At 49.0% G+C, this 21,611-nt stretch overlaps 1 protein-coding gene across 2 annotated transcripts in view; it reads left to right on the top strand.

Annotated features, from left to right (window-relative positions):
• The window catches only part of opn7b (opsin 7, group member b), a 188,803-nt gene that overhangs the window by 120,523 nt on the left and 46,669 nt on the right, over positions 1-21,611 (top strand). For both annotated transcript variants that reach the window (XM_039689905.2, XM_089124451.1), the window contains one exon: positions 11,517-11,644. In XM_039689905.2, coding sequence (XP_039545839.2) covers positions 11,517-11,644 — 128 coding nt within the window. The remainder of the gene's footprint in view (positions 1-11,516; positions 11,645-21,611) is intronic.

The following is a 21,611-nucleotide window of genomic DNA, read 5'->3' as shown; positions in this document are numbered from 1 at the left end:
CCATTTTTTTTCATGATAAAAACTATATTACTGCACTCAGGGGGGCCCCCTGAGTCCGCGGCACCAAGCGCCGCCCCCAAATTCCACCGTCCACGAACCCACTATTTTTATAATGGGACAAATGCTACGTGGGATCTCGATATCTCAGCTCTGGGAGGGTCTAGAGCCTCCATTTTTTCGCTCAGGTCCTTGTCCCATGACCCTCTATCCGAATCCCGAGTTTCGAGAAGATCGGAGAAAGTCAAAATTTTGAGCCAAAAAAAGCGACAGGGGTACCCCTGTCGGTTTTTTTGGTCCGAAAAAACAAGTTTCTCCGATCTTCTCGAAACTCGGGATTCGGATAGAGGGCCTTGGGACTTAGACCTGAGTGAAAAAATGGAGGCTCTAGACCCTTCCTGGGCTGAGATATCGAGATCCCACGTAGCATTTGTGCCATTATAAAAATAGTGGGTTCGTGGACGGTGGAATTATGGGATGGCGCTTGGTGCCGCGGACTCAGGGGGCCCCCCTGAGTGCAGTAATATAGTTTTTATCAAGAAAAAAATTGGTCAAAAAAAAGTCAAAAAAATACCATACTCAAATTCCCATTGAATTGATTGCAGGCGGGATTCCGTCCATTTGCAGCTTTTTGCATGAAGGTCGGGGGTAGTACATTTGAAAAATAGTGGGTTATTGGTCAAATAGTGTGTATTTGGGCAGTGGTTTTTAAGCTTAGCTTTCAAGATATTTGGATAAAAACTACTTTCCTGCACTCAGCTGGGGCCCCTGAGTCTGTAGAACCAAGTGCCATCCCATAATTCCACTGTCCAAGAACCCACTATTTGTCCAATAACCCACTATTTTTCAAATGTACTAACCTCAGCCTCCATGCAATAAGCTGCAAATGGACAGAATCCCACTTGCTATCTATCCCACTGTCCAATAACCAACTATTTGTCCAATAACCAACTGTCCAATAACCCACTATTTGTCCAATAACCAACTGTCCAAAAACCCACTATTTGTCCAATAACCCACTATTTTTCAAATGTACTAACCTCTTCCTCCATGCAATAAGTTGGAAATGGACAGAATCCCACTTGCAATCTATCCCACTGTCCAATAACCAACTATTTGTCCAATAACCAACTGTCCAATAACCCACTATTTGTCCAATAACCAACTGTCCAAGAACCCACTATGTGTCCAATAACCCACTATTTTAGAAATATACTACCCGAAAACCCATTCAAATGATTGCAGGCGGGATTGTGTCCATTTGCAGCTTATGTGTTGAAGGCCAGTGAGCATAAACCCTAAAGTTTGAACGGCTATAACTCTGGGACCAAGCCGCCCAGATGCACCAAACTCGGGTCAACTTGGGGTCTCTAGGGGCCCTCTCCAACGGGCCCTAGCCCGAGGCTCTAGCGCCCCCACAGGCCGAGATATGGGGCCCAACAGAAAAGGGGTCACTTCAGAAGGAAGGGTCCCAGAACCTCGGGACTCTGGGGTCTGAGAGGGCCCCTAGGGGCCACTCACCACCCCAAAGGACGAACCGCTGGGACTCGTCATTTCCGAGATATTGACCGTTTTGTCCAAAAGTTCCTTATGTATAACGGGGTGTATCTCGGGAACCAAACCGAGTTGGAGCTCAAAACTCCGGGTGTTGGGAGCCCCTATGGGTCCCATCAAGACCCCAAAGTTTCGAGGTTCTGGGCCCTTCCGTTTCCGAGATACGGGCACTTCCTGTCCAGTTTTGACCGGGTATATCTCGGGAACCAAACCGAGTTGGGGCTCAAAACTTCGGTTGTGGGGAGCCCCTAGGGGTCCCCTCAAGACCCTAAAGTTTCGAGGTCCTGGGCCCTTCCGTTTCCGAGATACGGGCACTTCCTGTCCAGATTTGACCGGATGTATCTCGGGAACCGAGCCGAGTTGGAACTCCAAACTCGGTGTGTGGGGAGGTACCAATGGGCCCTCCAATACCCCAAAGTTTGAAGCCCAAAGTCGGCGTGGTTCCGGAGTTATTCGCGTTCAAAGGTGGACCTGGTGATGGCCTAGGGTCGTGACGTCATCACCGTGCGCCATTATGACACGTGGTCGACGGTTTTCGGCCAATATCTCCGCGAATACTGGACCAAATTTTATAAAACTTATACCATTCTTTTCAGCTCAAATAGACGCTTACAAAGAGCCCATTGGTGGGTGGATCCGTTGAGTTTTCGCTATTGTAAATGCACTTTTTAAGCTTTTCTGACCACATGTGTCCAAAAACCCACTATTGTCCAATAACCCACTATATCAAATACATTTGAAAGGGGCCCCGTCTTTTTCGGCCTTTCGACCCCCGAACGAGGTCCGAGGGCCCCCAGACTTTTCCGGCCGCGTCGGGGGCCCGCGGCGAGTCGGAAAACGGCGCCCCCTAGTCGATCGGCCGTCGCGACGTGGGTTATTGGACGGATAGCGGTTTTGCGGACGACGCCTTTTTTTCGGCCTTTCGACCCCCCCCGAACGAGGTCCGACGTCCGAGGACCCCCAAACTTTTCCGGCCGCGCCGGGGGGCCGCGGCGAGTCGGAAAACGGCGCCCCCTAGTCGATCGGGCGTCGCCACGTGGGTTATTGGACGGATCGGGGTTTTGCGGACGACGTCCCTTTTTCGGCCTTTCGACCCCCGAACGAGGTCCGAGGGCCCCCAAACTCTTCCGCCCGCACCGGGGGGCCGCGGCGAGTCGGAAAACGGCGCCCCCTAGTCGATGCGCCGTTGCGAAGAGGCGTCCGCGAAACCGCTGCGGCGAATACATTCATTTAATGGGCGAGTGGGATTTTGACAGAAAGGTCCGAGGGGCCCCAAATTTTGCACGCTGACCCTTGGGCCCCACCCGAGCGACATACTGACAGCAGGGGGCGCTAGAGCAAAGGCAACCCATTTGACCCCTTTAACCCTAATGAAAGCTCTTCAACTCTTGTACCCTAAGAGGCTTTTGAGTAAAAGTTGTTAAAAAGAGCTAACCCGCTACAGGAGGGTCCTAGGTTTTCACCCTTTGGGGCCGTGAGTCGGGGGCCCCTGGAGGGCCCGAATCTCAAATCTCGACGCGCCACGACCTTTCGACCCCGTACGGGGGCCGTCCCACGGACCACTTGTTTCGTAGCGGTTTTGCGGACGGGCGTCCCTTTTCCGGCCTTTCGACCGCCGAGCGAGGTCCGAGGGCCCCCAAACTTCTCCGCCCGCGCCGGGGGCCCGCGGCGAGTCGGAAAACGGCGCCCCCTAGTCGATCGGGCGTTGCGACGTGGGTTATTGGACAAATAGTGATTTTGCGGACGAGAGTCCCTTTTCCGGCCTTTCGAACCCTAAACGAGGTCCGAGGGCCCCCGAACTTTTCCGCCCGCGCCGGGGGGCCGCGGCGAGTCGGAAAACGGCGCCCCCTAGTCGATAGGCCGTTGCGAAGCGGCGTCCACGAAACCGCTGTGGCAAAATACATTCATTTAATGGGCGATTGGGATTTTTTTCCAAATGTCCCCGGGGCCCCAAATTCGGCACGCCGAACCCTTGGCCCTCCCCGAGCGACGTGCCGAAAGCAGGGGGCGCTAGAGCAGAGGCAAGGCGTCGCCAGCCGCTAACCCCGACCGTCACGCTAACCCTAACTCGCAGGCCCCTTTTTGGGCCTCTTGACCCCTGAACGAGGTCGTGGGGCCGCCAGGCTTTTCCGCCCGCTCCGGGGGGGCGTGGCGAGTCGGAAAACGGCGCCCCCTAGTCGATGGGGCGTCGCGACGTGGGTTATTGGACGAACGGCGGTGTTGCGGACGACGTCCCTTTTTCGGCCTTTCGACCCCCGAACGAGGTCCGAGGGCCCCCAAACTTTTCCGCCCGCACCAAAGGATCCCTCCGAGTCTTCATAAACTCGTTTCGTCGGAAAAAAATCGAACGACAAAGCTCAAACGCCAAAGCGTCCACGAACCCGCTGTTTTTAAAGGGCCAAACCGTAGGTGTGGCCTAATTACAAAGCCTGTTGCATGACTAATTTCACAAAACAGCTTGATTTTGCAATCACAATGGCCCAGAGAGTCAGAATATCACATTTAAAAAAGTTTTCACCAAGATATTCCCACAGACTGGCTTAAAAAAAATTTCCCGCCAAAACGCGTCTTCGAGGACGCTGGTTTTCTTGACAATCAAACACTCAAACGACTCGGGAAAACGGCGCCACGCGTTCGGCCGAGCGCGCTTTGTACGGTAGAGGTGGTTTAATCGGCGGGGACCGACGCCACAAACGACGGGAGGAGGAAACGCGACAACATCCCACTTCCAAACAATTTTTCCCGCCAAAATGTGGTTCCGCGGACGCTTTTTTTTTATGCTAATTAAACATAGAAACGGCCCCCGAGCGACATGCCGAGAGCACCGGGCCCTGGGGCCCAGGGAAATATTTTTTAGCCTCTGCGCAACATGTCACGCTCAAGGATGTTTCACTCTTACCCTGAAAGAGCCATTCAAGCCTTTAAATCAGTTGATGACGGGGGAGGGGCGTTTTTTTGCAAAGGTCCTAGAGTTCCGAAATTCGGGGCCCCGAGTCAGGGGCCCCCGGGGAGTCGGAACGTGAAGTTTCGAGGTGCCGCGACCCTCCGTCTGCGTGCGGGGGCCACTTTTCGGTCACCATCCACAATGAATGGCCCGTTACAAACGGGGGCCTACGAAACGCTTAGAAAGCAGCCAGGGCCCTCAAACTCGGGGGCCCCGCTCGAGGTCCCTAGACGACGGAGCCCGCCGAATTTCGGGGTGCCGCGACGTTCCGTCTCCGTGTGGGGCCACTTTTCAGTCACCATCCACAATGAATGGCCCATTACAAACGGGGGCCTACGAAACGCTTAGAAAGCAGCCAGGGCCCTCAAACTCGGGGGCCCCGCTCGAGGTCCCTAGACGACGGAGCCCGCCGAATTTCGGGGTGCTGCGACGTTCCGTCTCCGTGTGGCGGCTCGTTTCGTCGGTTTGACCTTTTTGACCTTTGTCATTTTCAAAATGTGCATTTTTCACCCTTTTTCGACCTTTCGACCCCTGAACGAGGTCCGAGGGCCCCCAAAATTTGGTGCCCGCGTCGGGGGCCCGTGGCGAGTCGGAAAACGTCGCGCCCGAGTCGATCGGCCGTCGCGAAGCGGCGTCCGCGAAGGCCCGTTTGGCAAAATACATTCATTTAATGGGCGAGCGGGATATTTTTCGAAACGTCCCAGGGGCCCGAAATTCGGCGTGCTGGCACCTCGGCCCCCCCCGACCGACATACCGAAAGCAGGGGGCGCTAGAGCAGAGGCACACTTTTCCGGGCCTGTGTGAAAAAATCCTCTCTCATGGCTTTTTCACTCTGAGACTGAAAATGCCATTTCAGGCATTTAGCGGGGGAGGGGCGATTTTTTCAAAGGGTCCTAGAGATCCGCGCTTCGGGGCCCCGGGTCAGGGGCCCCAGGAGAGTCGGAATCTGTAACCTCAAGATGCCACGCCCCTTCGTCCCCGTACGGGGGCCGTCCAAGGACCACTTGTTTCGCAGTGGTTTTGCGGACGCATGCCCTTTTCGGGGACTTTCGACCGCCGAACGAGGTCCGAGGGCCCCCAAACTTTCCCGCCCGCGCCGGGGGGCCGTGGCGAGAAGGAAAACGGCGCCCCCTAGTCGATAGGCCCTTGCGAAGCGGCGTCCACGAAACCGCTGTGGCGAATACATTCATTTAATGGGCGAGTGGGATTTCTTTCAAAATGTCCCCGGGGCCCCAAATTCGGCACGCCCACCCCTTGGCCCTCCCCGACCGACATACCAAAAGCAGGGGGCGCTAGAGCAATGTCAAATTTTTCTAAAGGCCCCAGAGATCCGCGCTCCGGGGCCCCGCGTCAGGGGCCCCTGGAGGGCCAGGATCTCAAATCTCAACGCGCCACGACCCTGCGTCCCCGTACGGGGGCCGTCCCAGGGACCACCTGTTTCGCAGCGGTTTTGCGGACGCGCGTCCCTTTTCGGGGCCTTTCGACCGGCGAACGAGGTCCGAGGGCCCCCAAACTTTTCCGCCCGCGCCGGGGGGCCGCGGCGAGAAGGAAAACGGCGCCCCCTAGTCGATAGGCCCTTGCGAAGCGGCGTCCACGAAACCGCTGTGGCGAATACATTCATTTAATGGGCGAGTGGGATTTTTACAGAAAGGCCCCAGGGGCCCCAAATTCGGCACGCCGACCCTCGGGCCCTCCCCGAGCGACACGCCCGAAGCGCCGGGCCCTCGGGCGGACTTGACGATTTAGCCTGGCCTCGGCCCAGAGGCGTGACCGTGAGAGCGAGCCGGGTCGGGGCCCCGTGACGGGGGTGGGCGGCCCCGCCGGGCGGCCCCCGAAGCGCCGGAGCGTGTGGGGGGGGCCTACGGCACTTTCGGGAAATATAGTGGGTTATTGGACAAATAGTGGGTCCGCGGGATGGGGGCGTGGCCCGGGAGTGGGGGCGTGGGCTTACGGCACTTTTGGTAAATATAGTGGGTTATTGGACAAATAGTGGGTCCGCGGGACGGGGGAGTGGCCGGGGGCGGGTCCCGGGGCGTTTGCCCGGTTTAGTGGGCGATCGGACAAATAGTGGGTCCGTGGGACGGGGGCGTGGCCGGGGGCGGGCCCCGACGCGTCGGCTCGGTTTGGTGGGCGATCGGACGATAGTGGGTCCGTGGGACGGGGGGCGTGGCCTGGGAGTGGGCGGGTTAGTATTCCGTGAAACTCCCACCCGCCCGGTGGACGGTCGGACGGATAGTGGGTCTGTGGGATGGGGGGGCGGGGGGGTTTCGACTCTCTAGCGCCAACTATAGGCGTCCGTTTCGGCCGAAATCCGTGGGTATTGGTAAAAAGGGGGTTAGTCGTAAAAGGCCCTCTCTCTACCAAGCTTATACGGGAGTGGGCATCCCACGAACTCCTGCGATCCATCGGGGCCATTGTGGGTCCGTTGGCAGCTTTTTAACATGGGGTTTTTTCCACGAACCCACGGTTGGGACTAACTCAAGGAATTCTCATCTCCCCTCTAAGGCCAGTAAGTTCTTTTTCCGTTCTCACGAGCAAGGCTTACAGAGCCTGTGGGCAAGCCGCTTCCTCTCTGCATGCCAAAGCATTGCTTCAGGTCGACCAGGCCAAGGCACTCATGAATATGCACAAGGGCAGTCCAGACCGTGAACTCATGGGTGAGCTCTGCACTGCAAGTAACCTCGCCCTCTGGGGCACGAAGGTTGCAGCTTGCGCGGTCGGTCTGGCGATGTCGACCCTTGTGGTCCAGGAGCGCCATCTCTGGCTCGAACTGGCGGATATGAGTGAAGCAGACAAGGTTCCGTTCCTGTACTCTCCCCAGGTTGGGTTGTTCAGCCACGCGGTTGAGAACTTTTCCTAGTAGTTTTTGGCCGCCCATAAGCAGATGTAGGCCATCCGGCATGTCCTCCTGCTGCTGCCTCCACCCGTCTGTCGGGGGCATATGCTCCATCTGGTCATTGTCAAGGGTGTCTGCCTGCAGCTGCCTCTGATCCCACTAGACCGCCACCGCAGCCTTCACCCAGGTCTCAGCATGGAGCCGGCTGGTCGAGTGTAGTTTGTGTTATGTGTGTGTTTGTTCCGCCACTGGTTCCCAAAAAAGTAAAACCAGCGGTACCCACATTTTCAAAGAAAGAGCAATTTCTCCCTTCCTGGGCTCCAAGAGAGTTAGTTGGTGAGTGTGACCCTGTAAAGCCTTGCACCCTCCAGCCTCCTCTTATTTGCCAGCCGGCCCCTGGAGGTGGTTGAGGGCCCGGTTATCCGCCTTCTCACACTTCCCAAGCCGCTTCCCTGTCTCCCGTCTCGTGGAGACAGGTAAGTGTTATACACCACAATCAGACCCTGCTTCGGGCCACCTCCGGGCCTTCCGAGCCGCTGCCCCACCTTCGGGTATGTCTGTCGTCAGACTCAGATATATTTTGCTGGTTTCCACCCTGGCTCAGTGATATTAATCATGCATAGGAGTTGTGCACGTTGCAGTCCTACTGGCGAAATACGTAATGTAGCCTCTTGCAGGCAGTGAGTTGAAAATTCTGTGAAAACAGTTCTCCTGTTCGCATGGTCTCTACTAAAGGGTAGGGACTTGCTTGCTTTCAGTCAACGAATTGTGCCTGGCGTTCACGCCGGCTAACTCTCACGAGCTGAGACCCAGGCCTGGATTGTGCCCAAGGTTCCTACCTCTCCCGTAATAGGATCAGGTGGTGAGCCTGCAAGCGCTGCCCAGGAGGAGGCAGACCCAGCCCTGGCTTTCTCTGTCCGTCCACTTCATAGAGGTTAGACGTGTACAGTACGCAAGCCTTAGACCTCAGACCAGCTCTTATCTGTTAGATTCAGCAGAGAGGGAAGGATGTTTCCAAGCAAAGTTGGCCCACTAATGGTGGCTGCCTTAATTTGGTGAAGAATTCAGAGATGCTCATGTCCTCTTAGATGTTGAGTGTGTGCTCCTCCTGGGCGTTGACAGAGAGTTTCACCATGAGCCTGGTTCAAGTGTCAGCTTGCTGTGCCATTCTCCTCAGGACTGGATACATCCGCCTTCTACTCCAGTTGAGTTCCCCTTGCCTGAACCCAGTAAAGTTCTTCCGCACCCCTCCGAAATCAGACGTGGCAGAACGTCTGGTGTTAGAGATACCAATCGTAGCAGCTGGATCCTGTGCTAGGCTGGGTCCATATGTTGCAATCCCTACGGTGATCCCATATGTGTTCTCTTCGATGATACGGTTCCCTACGGTGAGCCCGTGTCATTCATATGTTGGACTGCCTGGTCATCTGCCCAGTTCATATGTTTATTCTCCACGCTACCTCCCTCCGGGTTGAATGTGGCTTCCACAGCATCCCTTGCTTCCAATGTATGGGGAATGCTTTCCAGTGGTCCTGTAGGAACAGCAGTGACTTCCCTGGCCTAAGCCCTGTCCTTACCCACATCAGGAGGCTTTTGTTTAGGCATTGGAAGGTGGAAGCTTTAGTGGCATTTTCAAAGGTTATCCCCATTCAGTCGACTGTTGTCTATGTCCAACGTTATCGACTGAAAGGGAACATCCTGGTTGCATATGCAACCCACAGTTCCCTGAAGGAAGGAAACAGAGGACATAGTCCCCTTGCCACTACCGTTAGACCACCGCTCCTCGTCGAAAAAGCAACTAGTGCATCCATTTCCTTATTTATACCCATGCGCGGGGGTGGATTGTGTGTGATGCGAATCACGCATGTCAATTACATTGGCTCGTTCAATAGTACTCGAAGAACACTGGCTCTCTGACGCAATCTCCATACGCTGCCATTTTGAAATCGAAGGTGGGAAGAATCCCAGAAGTACAGATAGACAACAATGTCTTGGACTACCAACCTGAAGCTGCTGCCGCGATTTAAACTATTAGATGTTAATATCCAATATATAGGATATGTACTGTATATAGTTCTTTGCTAATTTATTTTTGTGTTCTGAATATATATTTAAAAAATATATATTTATAAATTTCACTGTAAATATTGTCTAAACTATGAAAGAAATGTATGTACTGTGGCCAGGGGCGTCAGGTACTGTAAGAAGCACCAATAATTATACAACGTTCGACTATGCCACCCGGTGTGTATACTGGGAACTCCCTGCCCAAGAACAGGGAGCACACAGGTTGGGTGTACCAAAAAATGGGTGTACCAAAGGATGTACCAAGGACCAGGGAGTACCAAAGATTTGCTTTATTCAGGTACAAAAGTTAAAAACCATCAATACATAATATCTTGAGGGCGCAATATTCACATGTCAGAAAGAAAAGAAAAACAAAGGAAACACTTCAATATACATAAAAAATAAAAAAAAATACACAAAAAACCCCCAAACAAATACAAAAGAAAGCTTAAGGGAGGGAGATGGCCTGCTGTAACCCTAAATTTACACACCACGCTTAATACCCTCCCCCCCCCCACACACACACACTCTGGTGAGGTCAATTGACAGGAGCACAGCACTCAAGGTGAAGACTGCTAAACAGCAGCTAAACCCCTCCTCTATACACTTCCCCCCACAACTCCAAGGAGAAAAAGACAAACACTAAACACTGGTTAGCTGGTACCAACCAGCCCCAAATATAGAAAAAAATCAGTTCACACACATGGGAGAAAAATATGAAATGCAATTGAGCCAGCTGTTACAAAAACACAAAGTTCAATCCACAAACGAAAATGACCGGAATGATCCCAGGAAAGACAGCAGTGCGTTACAAAAGACGTCATGATCTCGTCCTGTAATAGAGATGAAACCCTTGATTGTGTCACTCAACCTGTCAAACATAAAACAGAAGAACTACTAATAAAACAAAAGAGATCACCATACATGGCTCTCATACATACCGGGAGATGTTCACGACGCGGTACTATGCACTGTCGCTGACCATAACATGCAGTTTTCTGTTCGTTGACAGGCTACACAAAGACTCAAGATAGTAAACAAACGTTCCATTGACAGAAACACATCTTCAAAGCAACAGTACCAACCTTAAAGCCAGGGGCAGCATATGCACAGCAGCACAACGCAGACACGGCACTACAGATACTATCCCATTCAAGAAAATGGCAACTTCCGTAAAGGGGTGGTACAGGTGATAACACATCCCAAGTGACAAAACCCTCCCCATTTTATACCATACCACCAGACTGCTGATAGGTTCAATGTTTTTACATGACACTGGCCAATCACCAACATGGGTACACTTCATCCTGCTACAGTACATTTTTAGAATAACAAATGTCTTAATTGAACACAACAATACGCCATCGCATTCGCGACTCTCCTATGATTTAAAGCGACACTTCCAGTTTTCTTCCTACCAGAGCCATTTCAAAATGATGGCTGCGTGAAATCAGCATATTCAGTCGACCATCGACTACGCCCTCCGTTCCCTCCTTCAGGGAGGTGCATACGCAACCAGGACAAACTGTTGACATGACTTAAAATTTCAACTCAACCAGATGCTGCTTTCTTAACTCTTGTCTTAAAATTGTCCTATCTAACACTACTTTGTTTTGTCTACTGAATCTGTTTGTCCACTAAATGCAAAATGCGTCATTTACACAATAAATTCATCAAGGCTAGAATATATTTCGTGTTTAGCAAATTTCCAATTGGTAACAATTAGTAACAGCTCTTTATATTTAATTGTGTGCAGTTTCAAATAGCTTATGTTTATTTGTATTTGTGACGTCAATGTTCCCATAAACTGTAAAATATGTAGTTGCATTGTTTACAGTGCAGATGTCCCCAATCATGTTCTTGGAGATTCACATTCCTGCAAAGTTCAGATGGATCTCCAGAAGGTAGATCTCCAGGAACATGATTGTGCACTTCTGCACTGTAAACAATGCAACTACATATTTCTATAGTTTAAAGGGCTCTTTTATGCCAACCACATCTGAACCAGTTGTGGACCAATTCATATTTTTCTGAAACACTTAACGTAACATATAGAATAGGATCGGGCACTCAAGCCTTAAGAGATTGTACAGATTGACATCTTGTTTTTCTTTTCAGGTGGTTGTTCACAGAGGTGATGTGTATGTGCTATGCCTTCTGTGGAGTTTTATTTGGTCTCTGCAGCCTCAGTAACCTGACCGTACTTTCCTGTGTGTGCTGGCTCAAAGTCTGCTGCCCCAACTATGGTAAGACCTGCCTGTCTTTGAATGTACATAGAACGATCAAGTAGAAGATGACGTCAAAAATATTAATGAAATGCATCTCCTGGGTTTTGTAATCGACTATCAGATTTGAAGAAACAATTTGAGGAGATTTTTCAATGTCATTCACACTGCTAAAAAAAAAAAAAAAAAATGCATGCAGGCAGTAGCTGTGTCTCTTGATGCCGAAAAGGCATTTCATTGCGTTGAGTGGACGCAATGAAGTGCTGAAAAAATTTGGATATTCCAATTAAAAAATTTCCTTGCACATAGGATGTAGACAAGAACGCCTCCTGAGCCCAGCTCTCTTTGCACTGGGTATCGAACCCTTAGCTGAGGCTATTAGATGCAACTCTAATATAAAGGGCTTTGAGATTGGCCCTGAAATGCATAAAATATCATTGTTTGCTCATGATATTCTTTTATATCTTACTGACCCCATAGACTCTTTGTCTGAATCTACTGAATTTTACAATTATATGGCACTTTCTCTGGATACAAAATTAATATTGACCAAAGTGTGGGTTCCATTACCAGGGTTTGACTATACTGAACGGTTCTTCCTTTAAGTGCTCTCCTACTGGAATTGAATATTTGGGTATACAGGTAGATGGTAATTTAAAGAATCTCAATAAACTTAATTTGGCTAGTCTTTTAGGGAAGATGGATAGAGATTTAACCAATTGGATGGATCTACCACCGACATTACTTGGTAGAATAAATGCAGTTAAAATGAATATATTTTGCCCAATGTTTTATACATGTTAATCTCTTCCAATATTATTCCCTTATTCCTTTTCACTTCTCTCAATGGGCCAATAAGATCATTTATTTGGCATTATACCTTGGTCTGGGTGAATACTCGATTCTGATTGGCTGCAGGGTGTCCGTTAAAAAGTGATAGAGGACACCTAGTAAAGTAGTTCTGGTGAAACTGCCTGTTTACCATTCGAAATGACTAAATAAATGCGCTGCCTACAACAGCTGTGAGTAACCATAGCAACAGGCAGTCAAACGTCAAAGTATCCGTTAAAAATTTGCTCTATCAAAACAAACATCTAACGTTAGTTAGATAGTACATAGCCTACTAATACAACAATGAGCGACTTCGTTATTTCTTTTAACATTTATGGAGAATATGACAACTTTGACGACTGGGTGTCACGGAGCCATCTGCGTCAGCACCAGACACCATCACTCCGCCCACTCGTTCCGGTTCCCCGGACTACTAATCATCCTCACCTGCCTTCATCACCTGTCTTCACTTCCCATTCCCAATCACCAGCAACATAAAAGACTCACCCACTCAGTCCCTCATTGTCTGGTCTCGTCAATACTACGACTACAGACTCCGTACCCGCTGAAAAGACTTTGCTGTTACTTACCCGCATGAGAAGCCTCACTCTCCGGTCCGTCTCCCGTCAGCTCCCGTTCCCGGTTCCTCCCAGATCCCCTCGACTCCAGCCAGCTCTCCCGATCCATCCAGCCAGCTCTCCCGGTCATCCATCCCTGCCAAGAGATAAGAGACTTCCTTTCTGACTGCATTCGCTCCATTGACATTGTCTGCATTGTTACTACTCACCCTGCTGTGATCATTGACTGTCCTCTCCAATAAACTCGATTGATACTTACCTGTCTGTGTTCTTCTGGTTCGTGACACTGGGATGCTGCTGAAGAAATAAAAATGTAAATAAAACGGAGAAACGTCGCAAAGAAAATTACACCGCTGCTGCTCTGAATGAGACCCTGCGGGAGTTTTACGCAGCAGTCCAGACAACCAAGTCAGGAGGAGAGTACAGCGTTTCAAGCCTAAGAAGCCTGTTTGATTAATTGTTTTATGTGTAATTAAAAAAAAATAATAATAACTATGCCTACCTTTGTGTTTCATGAAAAACAAAAAATGCATTTTTGAACCTGAAGGGTTCTACAAGCTGAGCGGACTATAAATATCTCCGGTTGCTAAATAAACCAGGCGAGTTATTATTTGTAAAAACTTGATTTAGCCTAATTAAAATATAAACTAGCATGTTTTAAAAATGTTTTATTTGGCAAGTGACCATGGTATAAGCGGGTTAATGCCCTTCGAGGTGTCCATTGTCAGGTTTTAATGGACCTCGCCGTCGTCCATTAAAACCTGACAATGGACACCTCGTCGGGCATTAACCCTTACTTGTAAAACCCCTAGGGTCAGGGGTTTCCAATTTTAAGATGTATTATTGGGCATCCCAATCCAGGTATTTAGCTCAGATGTCCCTCTTGGCTGAATGTGGAGAAATCTGAGATAAAAGAAGAATGTCCTACCAATATTTTATTTACATGGGATGACAAACTGATCAAAACAAGAACTAATAATACCATGATTATTCATTCAGTTCAGACATGGTACAAACTGTGGTCTCCGCTGGAACAGGGTCACTTTCTTCCCCCTAAAACACCTTTATGGGGGAGATTGCTATCAATGTGTCATCAAAACAACAATTTTAAGACATGGGCAGATAAAGATTAATTCAGTGACATTTTTTACACCAGCTTTACACTCCACTCTAAGCTATACCTTATCACTGTTGGCAGTTCACTCCGCTAGTGTGCACCACTGCAAAAATCTTGTGTACATCTTAGTCGAATATTATTTTAAATTTAACACCCAGTGTTCAATTGGGCTAATTCAAGTGTTTTCATGCAAATAATAAAATTGTCATCACACTGATTGTTGTTAGCTTTTTAGTTATGTTATCCAAAGGTACATCAGCTGGCAAACCATTCGAAAGTAAAGGCATATTCGTCTATTTAAAGAGAATGACTGTGGTGGGGAATTTGGTCAAACTATATCAGCGATACAGCGAATAGTTGTGCTAAATCAAAGAATTTTCTGTCTGCTGGTCTACGTTGTTACTGGTCTGTCCGGTTTTGTCATGGCTTCTTCATGAAGATGACTTCACCCATTCACCCCGCACCCATGATTTTCTTAGAAGAAGCACTTAACCTCGAACCTTTGTTCGGGTCTTTAACTCAAAAATGTGTCCATCCTCCAAGAGGAATTCTGGCCAATGAGACACTGGCCAGAATTTAGAAGGTGGCTCTATTTTCTCCTTATATTAAATTATGCGTTATCTGTGGTCTCCTTGGTTACCAGCACTAGCAGAGAGAACAAGAGACCACATTTTAAACATTATAGATTTATAAGAATACAAAACAATTTACACATATTTCAATCAAGCCATCTTTTGAAATAAGAGCTATTGATCTTTCTGATAGGAAACACGATACACTTTTACATTCACACATCTAATAGTTATAACACATTACATTATAAGTGATCTAAGAAGAAATAGACACACACATGAATTGTAGGAGCAATCATAGCATTATGTAGTTGCCTGACGTTTGATTATAAGTCCATCAAGAATGTTCTGGGATGCATTTTGGTATGTAAAGTGTGTAAATCTGAGGTCAGGCAGAGTTCCTGCTGAAATCTGTGTCCATCTCTCATGGGACCTTGTTCCATGAAAGCCGTGGTCTGTTAGTCGCAGGAGTCAGGGACCTCGGCGTTCAGGCCTCATTTCACCATTTCTGAGCAGGCCATAAACGTCCTCTCTGGGGGGTTTTCTGATCCCAAAGGAGACCATTTGGAGCCGTCTCGTGAATCTGAACATTGAACATTCATGAACATTCATGTGGTGTTGAATTCTGTTTAACTCACATAGAAGGTTCCGTTGTGTTTGGTTCACCCTCAAAGTCTCTACACTGGTCTGATGAGTCTCGATTTCTGTTGAGATTTCTGTTCTGTTTCTGTCTCTTGGCATACTTTAGGCCCCTTAGTGCCAATTGGGCATCGTTAAAATGCCACGGCCAACCCGAGCATTGTTTCTTACCATGTCCATCCCTTTATGGCCACCATGTCCCCATCCTCTGATGGCTACTTCCAGCAGGATAATGCACCATGTCACAAAGCTCGAATCATTTCAAATTGGTTTCTTGAACATGACAATGAGTGCACTGTACTAAAATGCCCCCCACAGTCACCAGATCTCAACAGAGCATCTTTGGGATTTGTGGAACGGGAGCTTCGTGCCCTAGAGTTGTATGGAGTTAGAAATGTGTCTTTATTACATGAGAGAAAATAAATGATCTGAGAGAAAAAAAATGTTTGAGAGAAAAAGTTTTCACACTGATAGCAAAAAAGCATTTCATGTGAGAAAAAAAGTATTTGGGAGAAAAAGTTTTCATACCAATAGCAAAAATTTATAATATTTGAGACTAAAACGTTTTGAGAGAAAGTATTTTCTCATAGAACATAAAAAAAAAATTAAATTACAATCTTTTTTTATTATTTCTGAGAAAATAAGTCTCTCTCAAAAGACTTTGAAAAAAACTAATATATATATATATATATATATATATATATATTTTGCTATCAGTGTGAAAACTTTTTCTCAAAAAAAGAGAAACTTTTTCTTTGCTCTCTATGCAATTTCTTGCTCTCGAGTCAGGATTCTGCTTTCACTGTGAAAATTGTGTCATGGACGGGGCCACGTTCCTATTGGCCAGTCAGGTAAGCATCGTCTTGTCTTGGGAGTCGAACTGAATCATTACATTGTTCGGTTCACATAGATAGATGCCGCCTCTGCTTGAGTTGAGCTAGAGCTTAGATTCTCTGCCCGAGCCAGAACTTGACCCAACCTGGCCTGCCGACATTTCCCGTCACTATCCTCGGGCCGGGCCGGGCCTTTGATCTAGAGACGTGCACTCCCAAAGCAATAGAGTGCGGCGGTACTAGCTTTGATGGCCGAGTGCGAGCGGTACTGCGCTCACTCTGTGTGTGCGGGTTGCGGGAGAATAAAATGATTTGCGGTACACCCGCAAACTAGAAATATCTATGAATAAAAACTAATACATTTTTATTCATCTGTTGCAGAAAAGCTACAAGAACAACTAAAACAAAATAGAAATGATTTACAGGCCAGAGTTTATTTTTATAACATGTTTGCAGCTTTGAACGATGCAGCCAATCATTTTTTTTTCTCTCAGATAAATTATTTTCTCAAATGTAATAAAAGACACAATTCGAGCTCCATGCCATGTGCATCCCACAAATCTGGGGGATGTTGCATCAACTGCAAGATGCATGATTGCATCAACTGCAAGATGCTATCCTATCAATATGGGCCAACATTTCTAAAGAATGCTTTCAGCACCTTGTTGAATCAATGCCACCTAGAATTAAGGTAGTTCTGAAGGTGAAACGGGGTCAAACACAGTAATAAAATAATAATAATAATAATAATAATGCATTTTATTTATAACGCTCCTTTCTTAAACTCAAGGCGCTACAGTATGCAAAAAGAGGGGTAAAAACAGACACATTCATTTACAATAAGCAACTCTAAAGAGTCGCTATGGAGGATGCAGAGCAGCTGGCACAAGATCGCCGGCACTGGAAAGAACTGGTTCATCTGGTCGGCTCAACGCACAGGGATGGGATGTAAACCCATACCCAATGCAGGAGCTTAAAGAAGAAGAAGAAGAACTCTAAAAAGGTGTGTCTTTAAAGACGTCTTAAAGACATCCAATGTTGGTGAGTCTCTAATTCCTGAAGGTAGGGCATTACATAAATGTGGTGCTACGACCGAAAATGCTCGACCACCCATAGATTTTAATTTACTGTATATCGAGGCTGATGAAGGATGCATGACCTGGAAGAGCGCAGAGAGCGAGCTGGAGTGTGAGAGCTAACTAAGCTGCAGAGATAGGCAGGGGCCGTCCCATTAATCGCTTTATACGTTAAGATCAGTGTTTTGAATTCAATGCGTGCTTCTATAGGCAGCCAATGTAGATCATGGAGTACTGGGGTGATATGCTGTCGGGCAGTTGTATGTGTTAAAAGCCTTGCGGCAGAATTTTGAATATATTGCAATTTTTTGATGAATCTGTTTGGGAGACCAACATAGAGTGCATTGCAATAATCAAGCCTCGACGTAATAAAGGCGTGAATGAGCCTTTCTGCATCTGAGAGTGATAGAGACGATCGCAGTCTGGCGATATTTCTAAGATGGAAAAATGTAGTTTTTGGAAAAATCATCGAACATCAGTTCTGGGTCAAAGATAACGCCAAGATTGTGAACTAGTGAGGACGGAGTGACAAAATCATAGTCAGTAATCAAACTTGAACTGTTAAACTTGCGTAAACCCATTTGAGTACCGACAAATAGAAGTTCTGTCTTTAATTCATTCAGCTTAAGGAAGTTGTTATTCATCCAGACTCTTATCTCTTCCAAGCACGGGGTGAGGGCGGTAACTGCAAGGTTTGGATCAGGGTGCATGCTGATATAGATCTGCGTATCGTCAGCATAACAGTGAAACCCTAACCCAAATTTACGAATTATGTCCCCCAGAGGCAACATATAAATGCTGAACAAGATGGGACCAAGCACAGATCCTTGCGGGACACCATGCAGATCTAGCGTAGGTGTGGATTTGTTTTTTTTCCCAAAGAGACAAACTGGAATCGATTGGTGAAATAAGATGTAAACCATTTAAGCGCAGTACCAGAGATTCCTAGCCATACAGATAGTCTGTCGAGAAGGACAGCAAGAGATATAGTGTCAAAAGCAGCAGTGATGTCTAACAAAACTAAAATACTGCGAGCACCCATATCTGCAGAAATGAAAAGATCGTTTGTGACCCAGACAAGAGCAGTCTCAGTACTATGGCCTGATTTAAATCCCGACTGAAAAGGTTCTAGGAGATTGTTCAAGGACAGGTATTGCTGTAGCTGGCCAGCTGGACCTTCGCCAGAAAAGGTAGATGGGCAATAGGCCTATAGTTGGAAAGACCCTCGACATCGCAACCAGTCTTCTTAAGGACTGGTGTGATGGCAGCTAACTTAAGTGCTGAAGGAACCTCACCAGTTGATAAAAAGTGATTAATAATACCAGTGATAGAGGGACACAATAGTGGTAAGCACTTTTTTAGGATCTCAGTAGGCATTGGGTCGAGAGAGCATGTAGATGAATTCATAGACATGACCAGTTTTGAAATATCATCTGTGCTGACAGTGACAAAGTTAGTGAAAGAAGATAATACATTTAGCAAGTGGCTCGTTGGCCAGCCTAGAGGAACGGGTAAACATGGAGCTATAGATATTTCGAACTCTTCTGTAAAGTATTCATGAAATTTGTTACACATCCCAACAGAGGAACAAATGTTTTGGTCACGAGGTTTGAAAAGTTTGTTAATTGTTTTAAACATCAATCTTGGATTGCCTGCACCTTCATTAATCATATGTGAGTAATATTCCTCTCTGGTTGATTTAAGGGCAAGATGATATTTCATTTGCTGTTCTTCAAACATCAGTTTATGGACAGTAAGGCCAGTTCCCTTTCGTAGTCACTTCAAGTTACGTCAGAAGTGACGGAGATTGGGGGTTTCGCATAGAAAGCCAATCCTCTTCGAGTATTTAAAAACGAGCCAATGGCATGAAAATGCCTTGGGGCTGCGGAATTTGCATAGCGTAACTCCGCCCCACCTTGTGGGTATAAAAGGAGGAAGTGAACGCAACCGCAGTATGTTTTCGCTTCGGAGCCAAAAGACTTCTTCACTCCTAAAGCCATTCTCACTGATTCAAGACTCTTCGAGACGAGCGTCCTCTTCAGTGTTGGTGTGACGGCGGTACCCAGCGAGACTCTGCATTGCCTGCGATCTGAGCAGTGGCTCGCCAGACTTTGCGCTTCTCCCTGGGTGGGCGAAGCGATGTTCCTGAGTCGGGCTGCTCAGTGATAGTCTCACGTTTTTTCACAGGAGGCGGTAGCAGGGCACCTCCTTCCCCCGGTGGAGAATCTTTTGTTCTAGCTAGCTCCTCGCTTCTCACCCACGAGTAAGAAGCACCTTGAGCTGGTTGAAGAAAAACTGACTCTATCATTGAGCACACAGACTGGAATGAGCGCGCACGACGTCCAGTGCGTCGCCCCGCTCATTCCTCTCTGTCTCTGAGGGTGCGGATGGGAGCGTGTGTCGTCCCTCGACTACACCACTCCCCTCCCCCTCTAACGCCAGACCCCCGTGGAACGTGCGTCCTTCCCTGGTCTCTTCTGTCGGGGAACGGGGTTCGACGGTGCATCCGCACGGGGTAACTCCTGTGTGCATGCCAGTCTCCCCCGTACCGCTGCCCCTCCAGGGGGACGTCTGTGGTTCGCATGACTCCGCTGGCTCAGTTCCTGGGAGCTTGGCTAGAGCTCCCCGACCTGTCCCGCTGCGTCATCAGAACGATCAGATTCAGCTTCGCGACTCAGTTCGCAAGGTCTCCTCCCCGTTCAGGGGAGTTCGCTCCACGGTGGTTGGTGGCAATGCCCCGGTCATGAGAGCGGAGGTTGTGACCCTGCTGGTAAAGGGTGCAATCGAGAGCATCCCTCCAGCCGAGATGAGGTCTGGGTTTCACAGCCTCTACTTCATTGTCCCCAGGAAAACCGGTGGGTTACGACCGATCCTGGATCTGCGCATTTTGTACTCTTCATCGACTACCATTCCAAATGCTCACGGCCAAACGCATTTTTTCGAATGCGTTCGGCCTCAAGATTGTTTTGCAGCGATCGACCTGAAGGACGCGTACTTTCATGTCTCCATTTTGCCTCGACACAGAACGTTTCTTCGGTTTGCTTTCGAGGGCCAGGCATATCAGTACGCGGTTCTCCCATTCGGGTTAGCTCTGTCCCCTCGCGTCTTTACGAAGATCGCCGAGGCAGCCCTTGTTCCCCTTCGCGAACACGGGGTTCGCATCCTGAACTATCTCGACGACTGGCTGAAACTGGCACACTCTCGAGAGCAGGTTTGCGAACACAGAGACCTGGTGCTCCGGTACCTAGCCCGTCTGGGCCTTCGGGTCAACCGGGAGAAGAGCAAACTTTGCCCCGTGCAGAGGATCTCTTTCCTCGGTATGGAGATAGACTCGGTCGCCATGTCCGCGCAGCTCACGAACGAGCGCGCGCACTCACTGCTGACTTGTCTTCGACAGTTCGAGGGCAAGAGTGCGGTTCCACTGAAACTTTTTCAGAGGCTTCTGGGGCATATGGCATCCGCGGCAACGCCGCTCGGATTGCTTCATATGAGACCGCTTCAGCTGTGGCTTCGCGATCGAGTCCCGAGGTGGGCATGGCATCGGGGCTCGCTCCGAGTTCCAGTGACTCCAGCGTGCCGCCGAACCTTTTCTTCCCGTGGTCGAACCTCAGCTTTTACGGGCCTGTGTCCCCCTCCAGCGAGTTTCCAGGCATCTCGTTGTCCCCACGGATGCATCTACCACGGGTTGGGGTGCCATGTGCAATGGGCATGCAGCCGCGGGGTCCTGGACAGGACCCCAGCGCCTCATGCACATCAATTGCCTCGAGCTGCTGGCAGTACGCCTGGCCCTGCACCGCTTTCGAGCACTGCTCAGGGGTCAACACGTACTTGTCCGTTCAGACAATACCGCTGCAGTAGCGTACATCAACCACCAGGGTGGTCTACGCTCACGCCGGTTGTCGCAGCTCGCCCGCCACCTCTTGTTTTGGAGTCAGAAGCACCTGAGGTCCCTTCGTGCAGTGTACATTCCAGGAGACCGGAACCTGGCGGCCTACGAGCTGTCACGGGTCAGCTCTATCTCCGGCGAATGGCGACTCCATCCCCAGACGGTCCAGCTGATTGGGACCAGTTCGGGGAGGCACAGATAGACCTCTCGCCTTTCGGGAATCCTCCCACTGCGCCCAGTTTTATTCCCTGTCCGAGGGCACGCTCGGCACAGACGCACTGGCGCACAGCTGGCCGCGGGGCCCACGCAAGTATGCGTTCCCCCAGTGAGCCTTCTTGCACGGGTGTTGTGCAAGATCAAGGAGGACGAGGTGCAGGTCTTGTTGGTAGCCCCTTACTGGCCCACTGAGACGTGGTTCTCCGAACTGATGCTCCTCGCGACAGCACCTCCTTGGCC

The sequence above is a fragment of the Pimephales promelas genome, chromosome 20, assembly GCF_988280905.1.
Source record: "Pimephales promelas chromosome 20, fPimPro1.hap1.1, whole genome shotgun sequence".
Lineage (NCBI taxonomy): Eukaryota > Metazoa > Chordata > Actinopteri > Cypriniformes > Leuciscidae > Pimephales > Pimephales promelas.
This window is presented reverse-complemented; position numbering and strand designations above follow the sequence as displayed.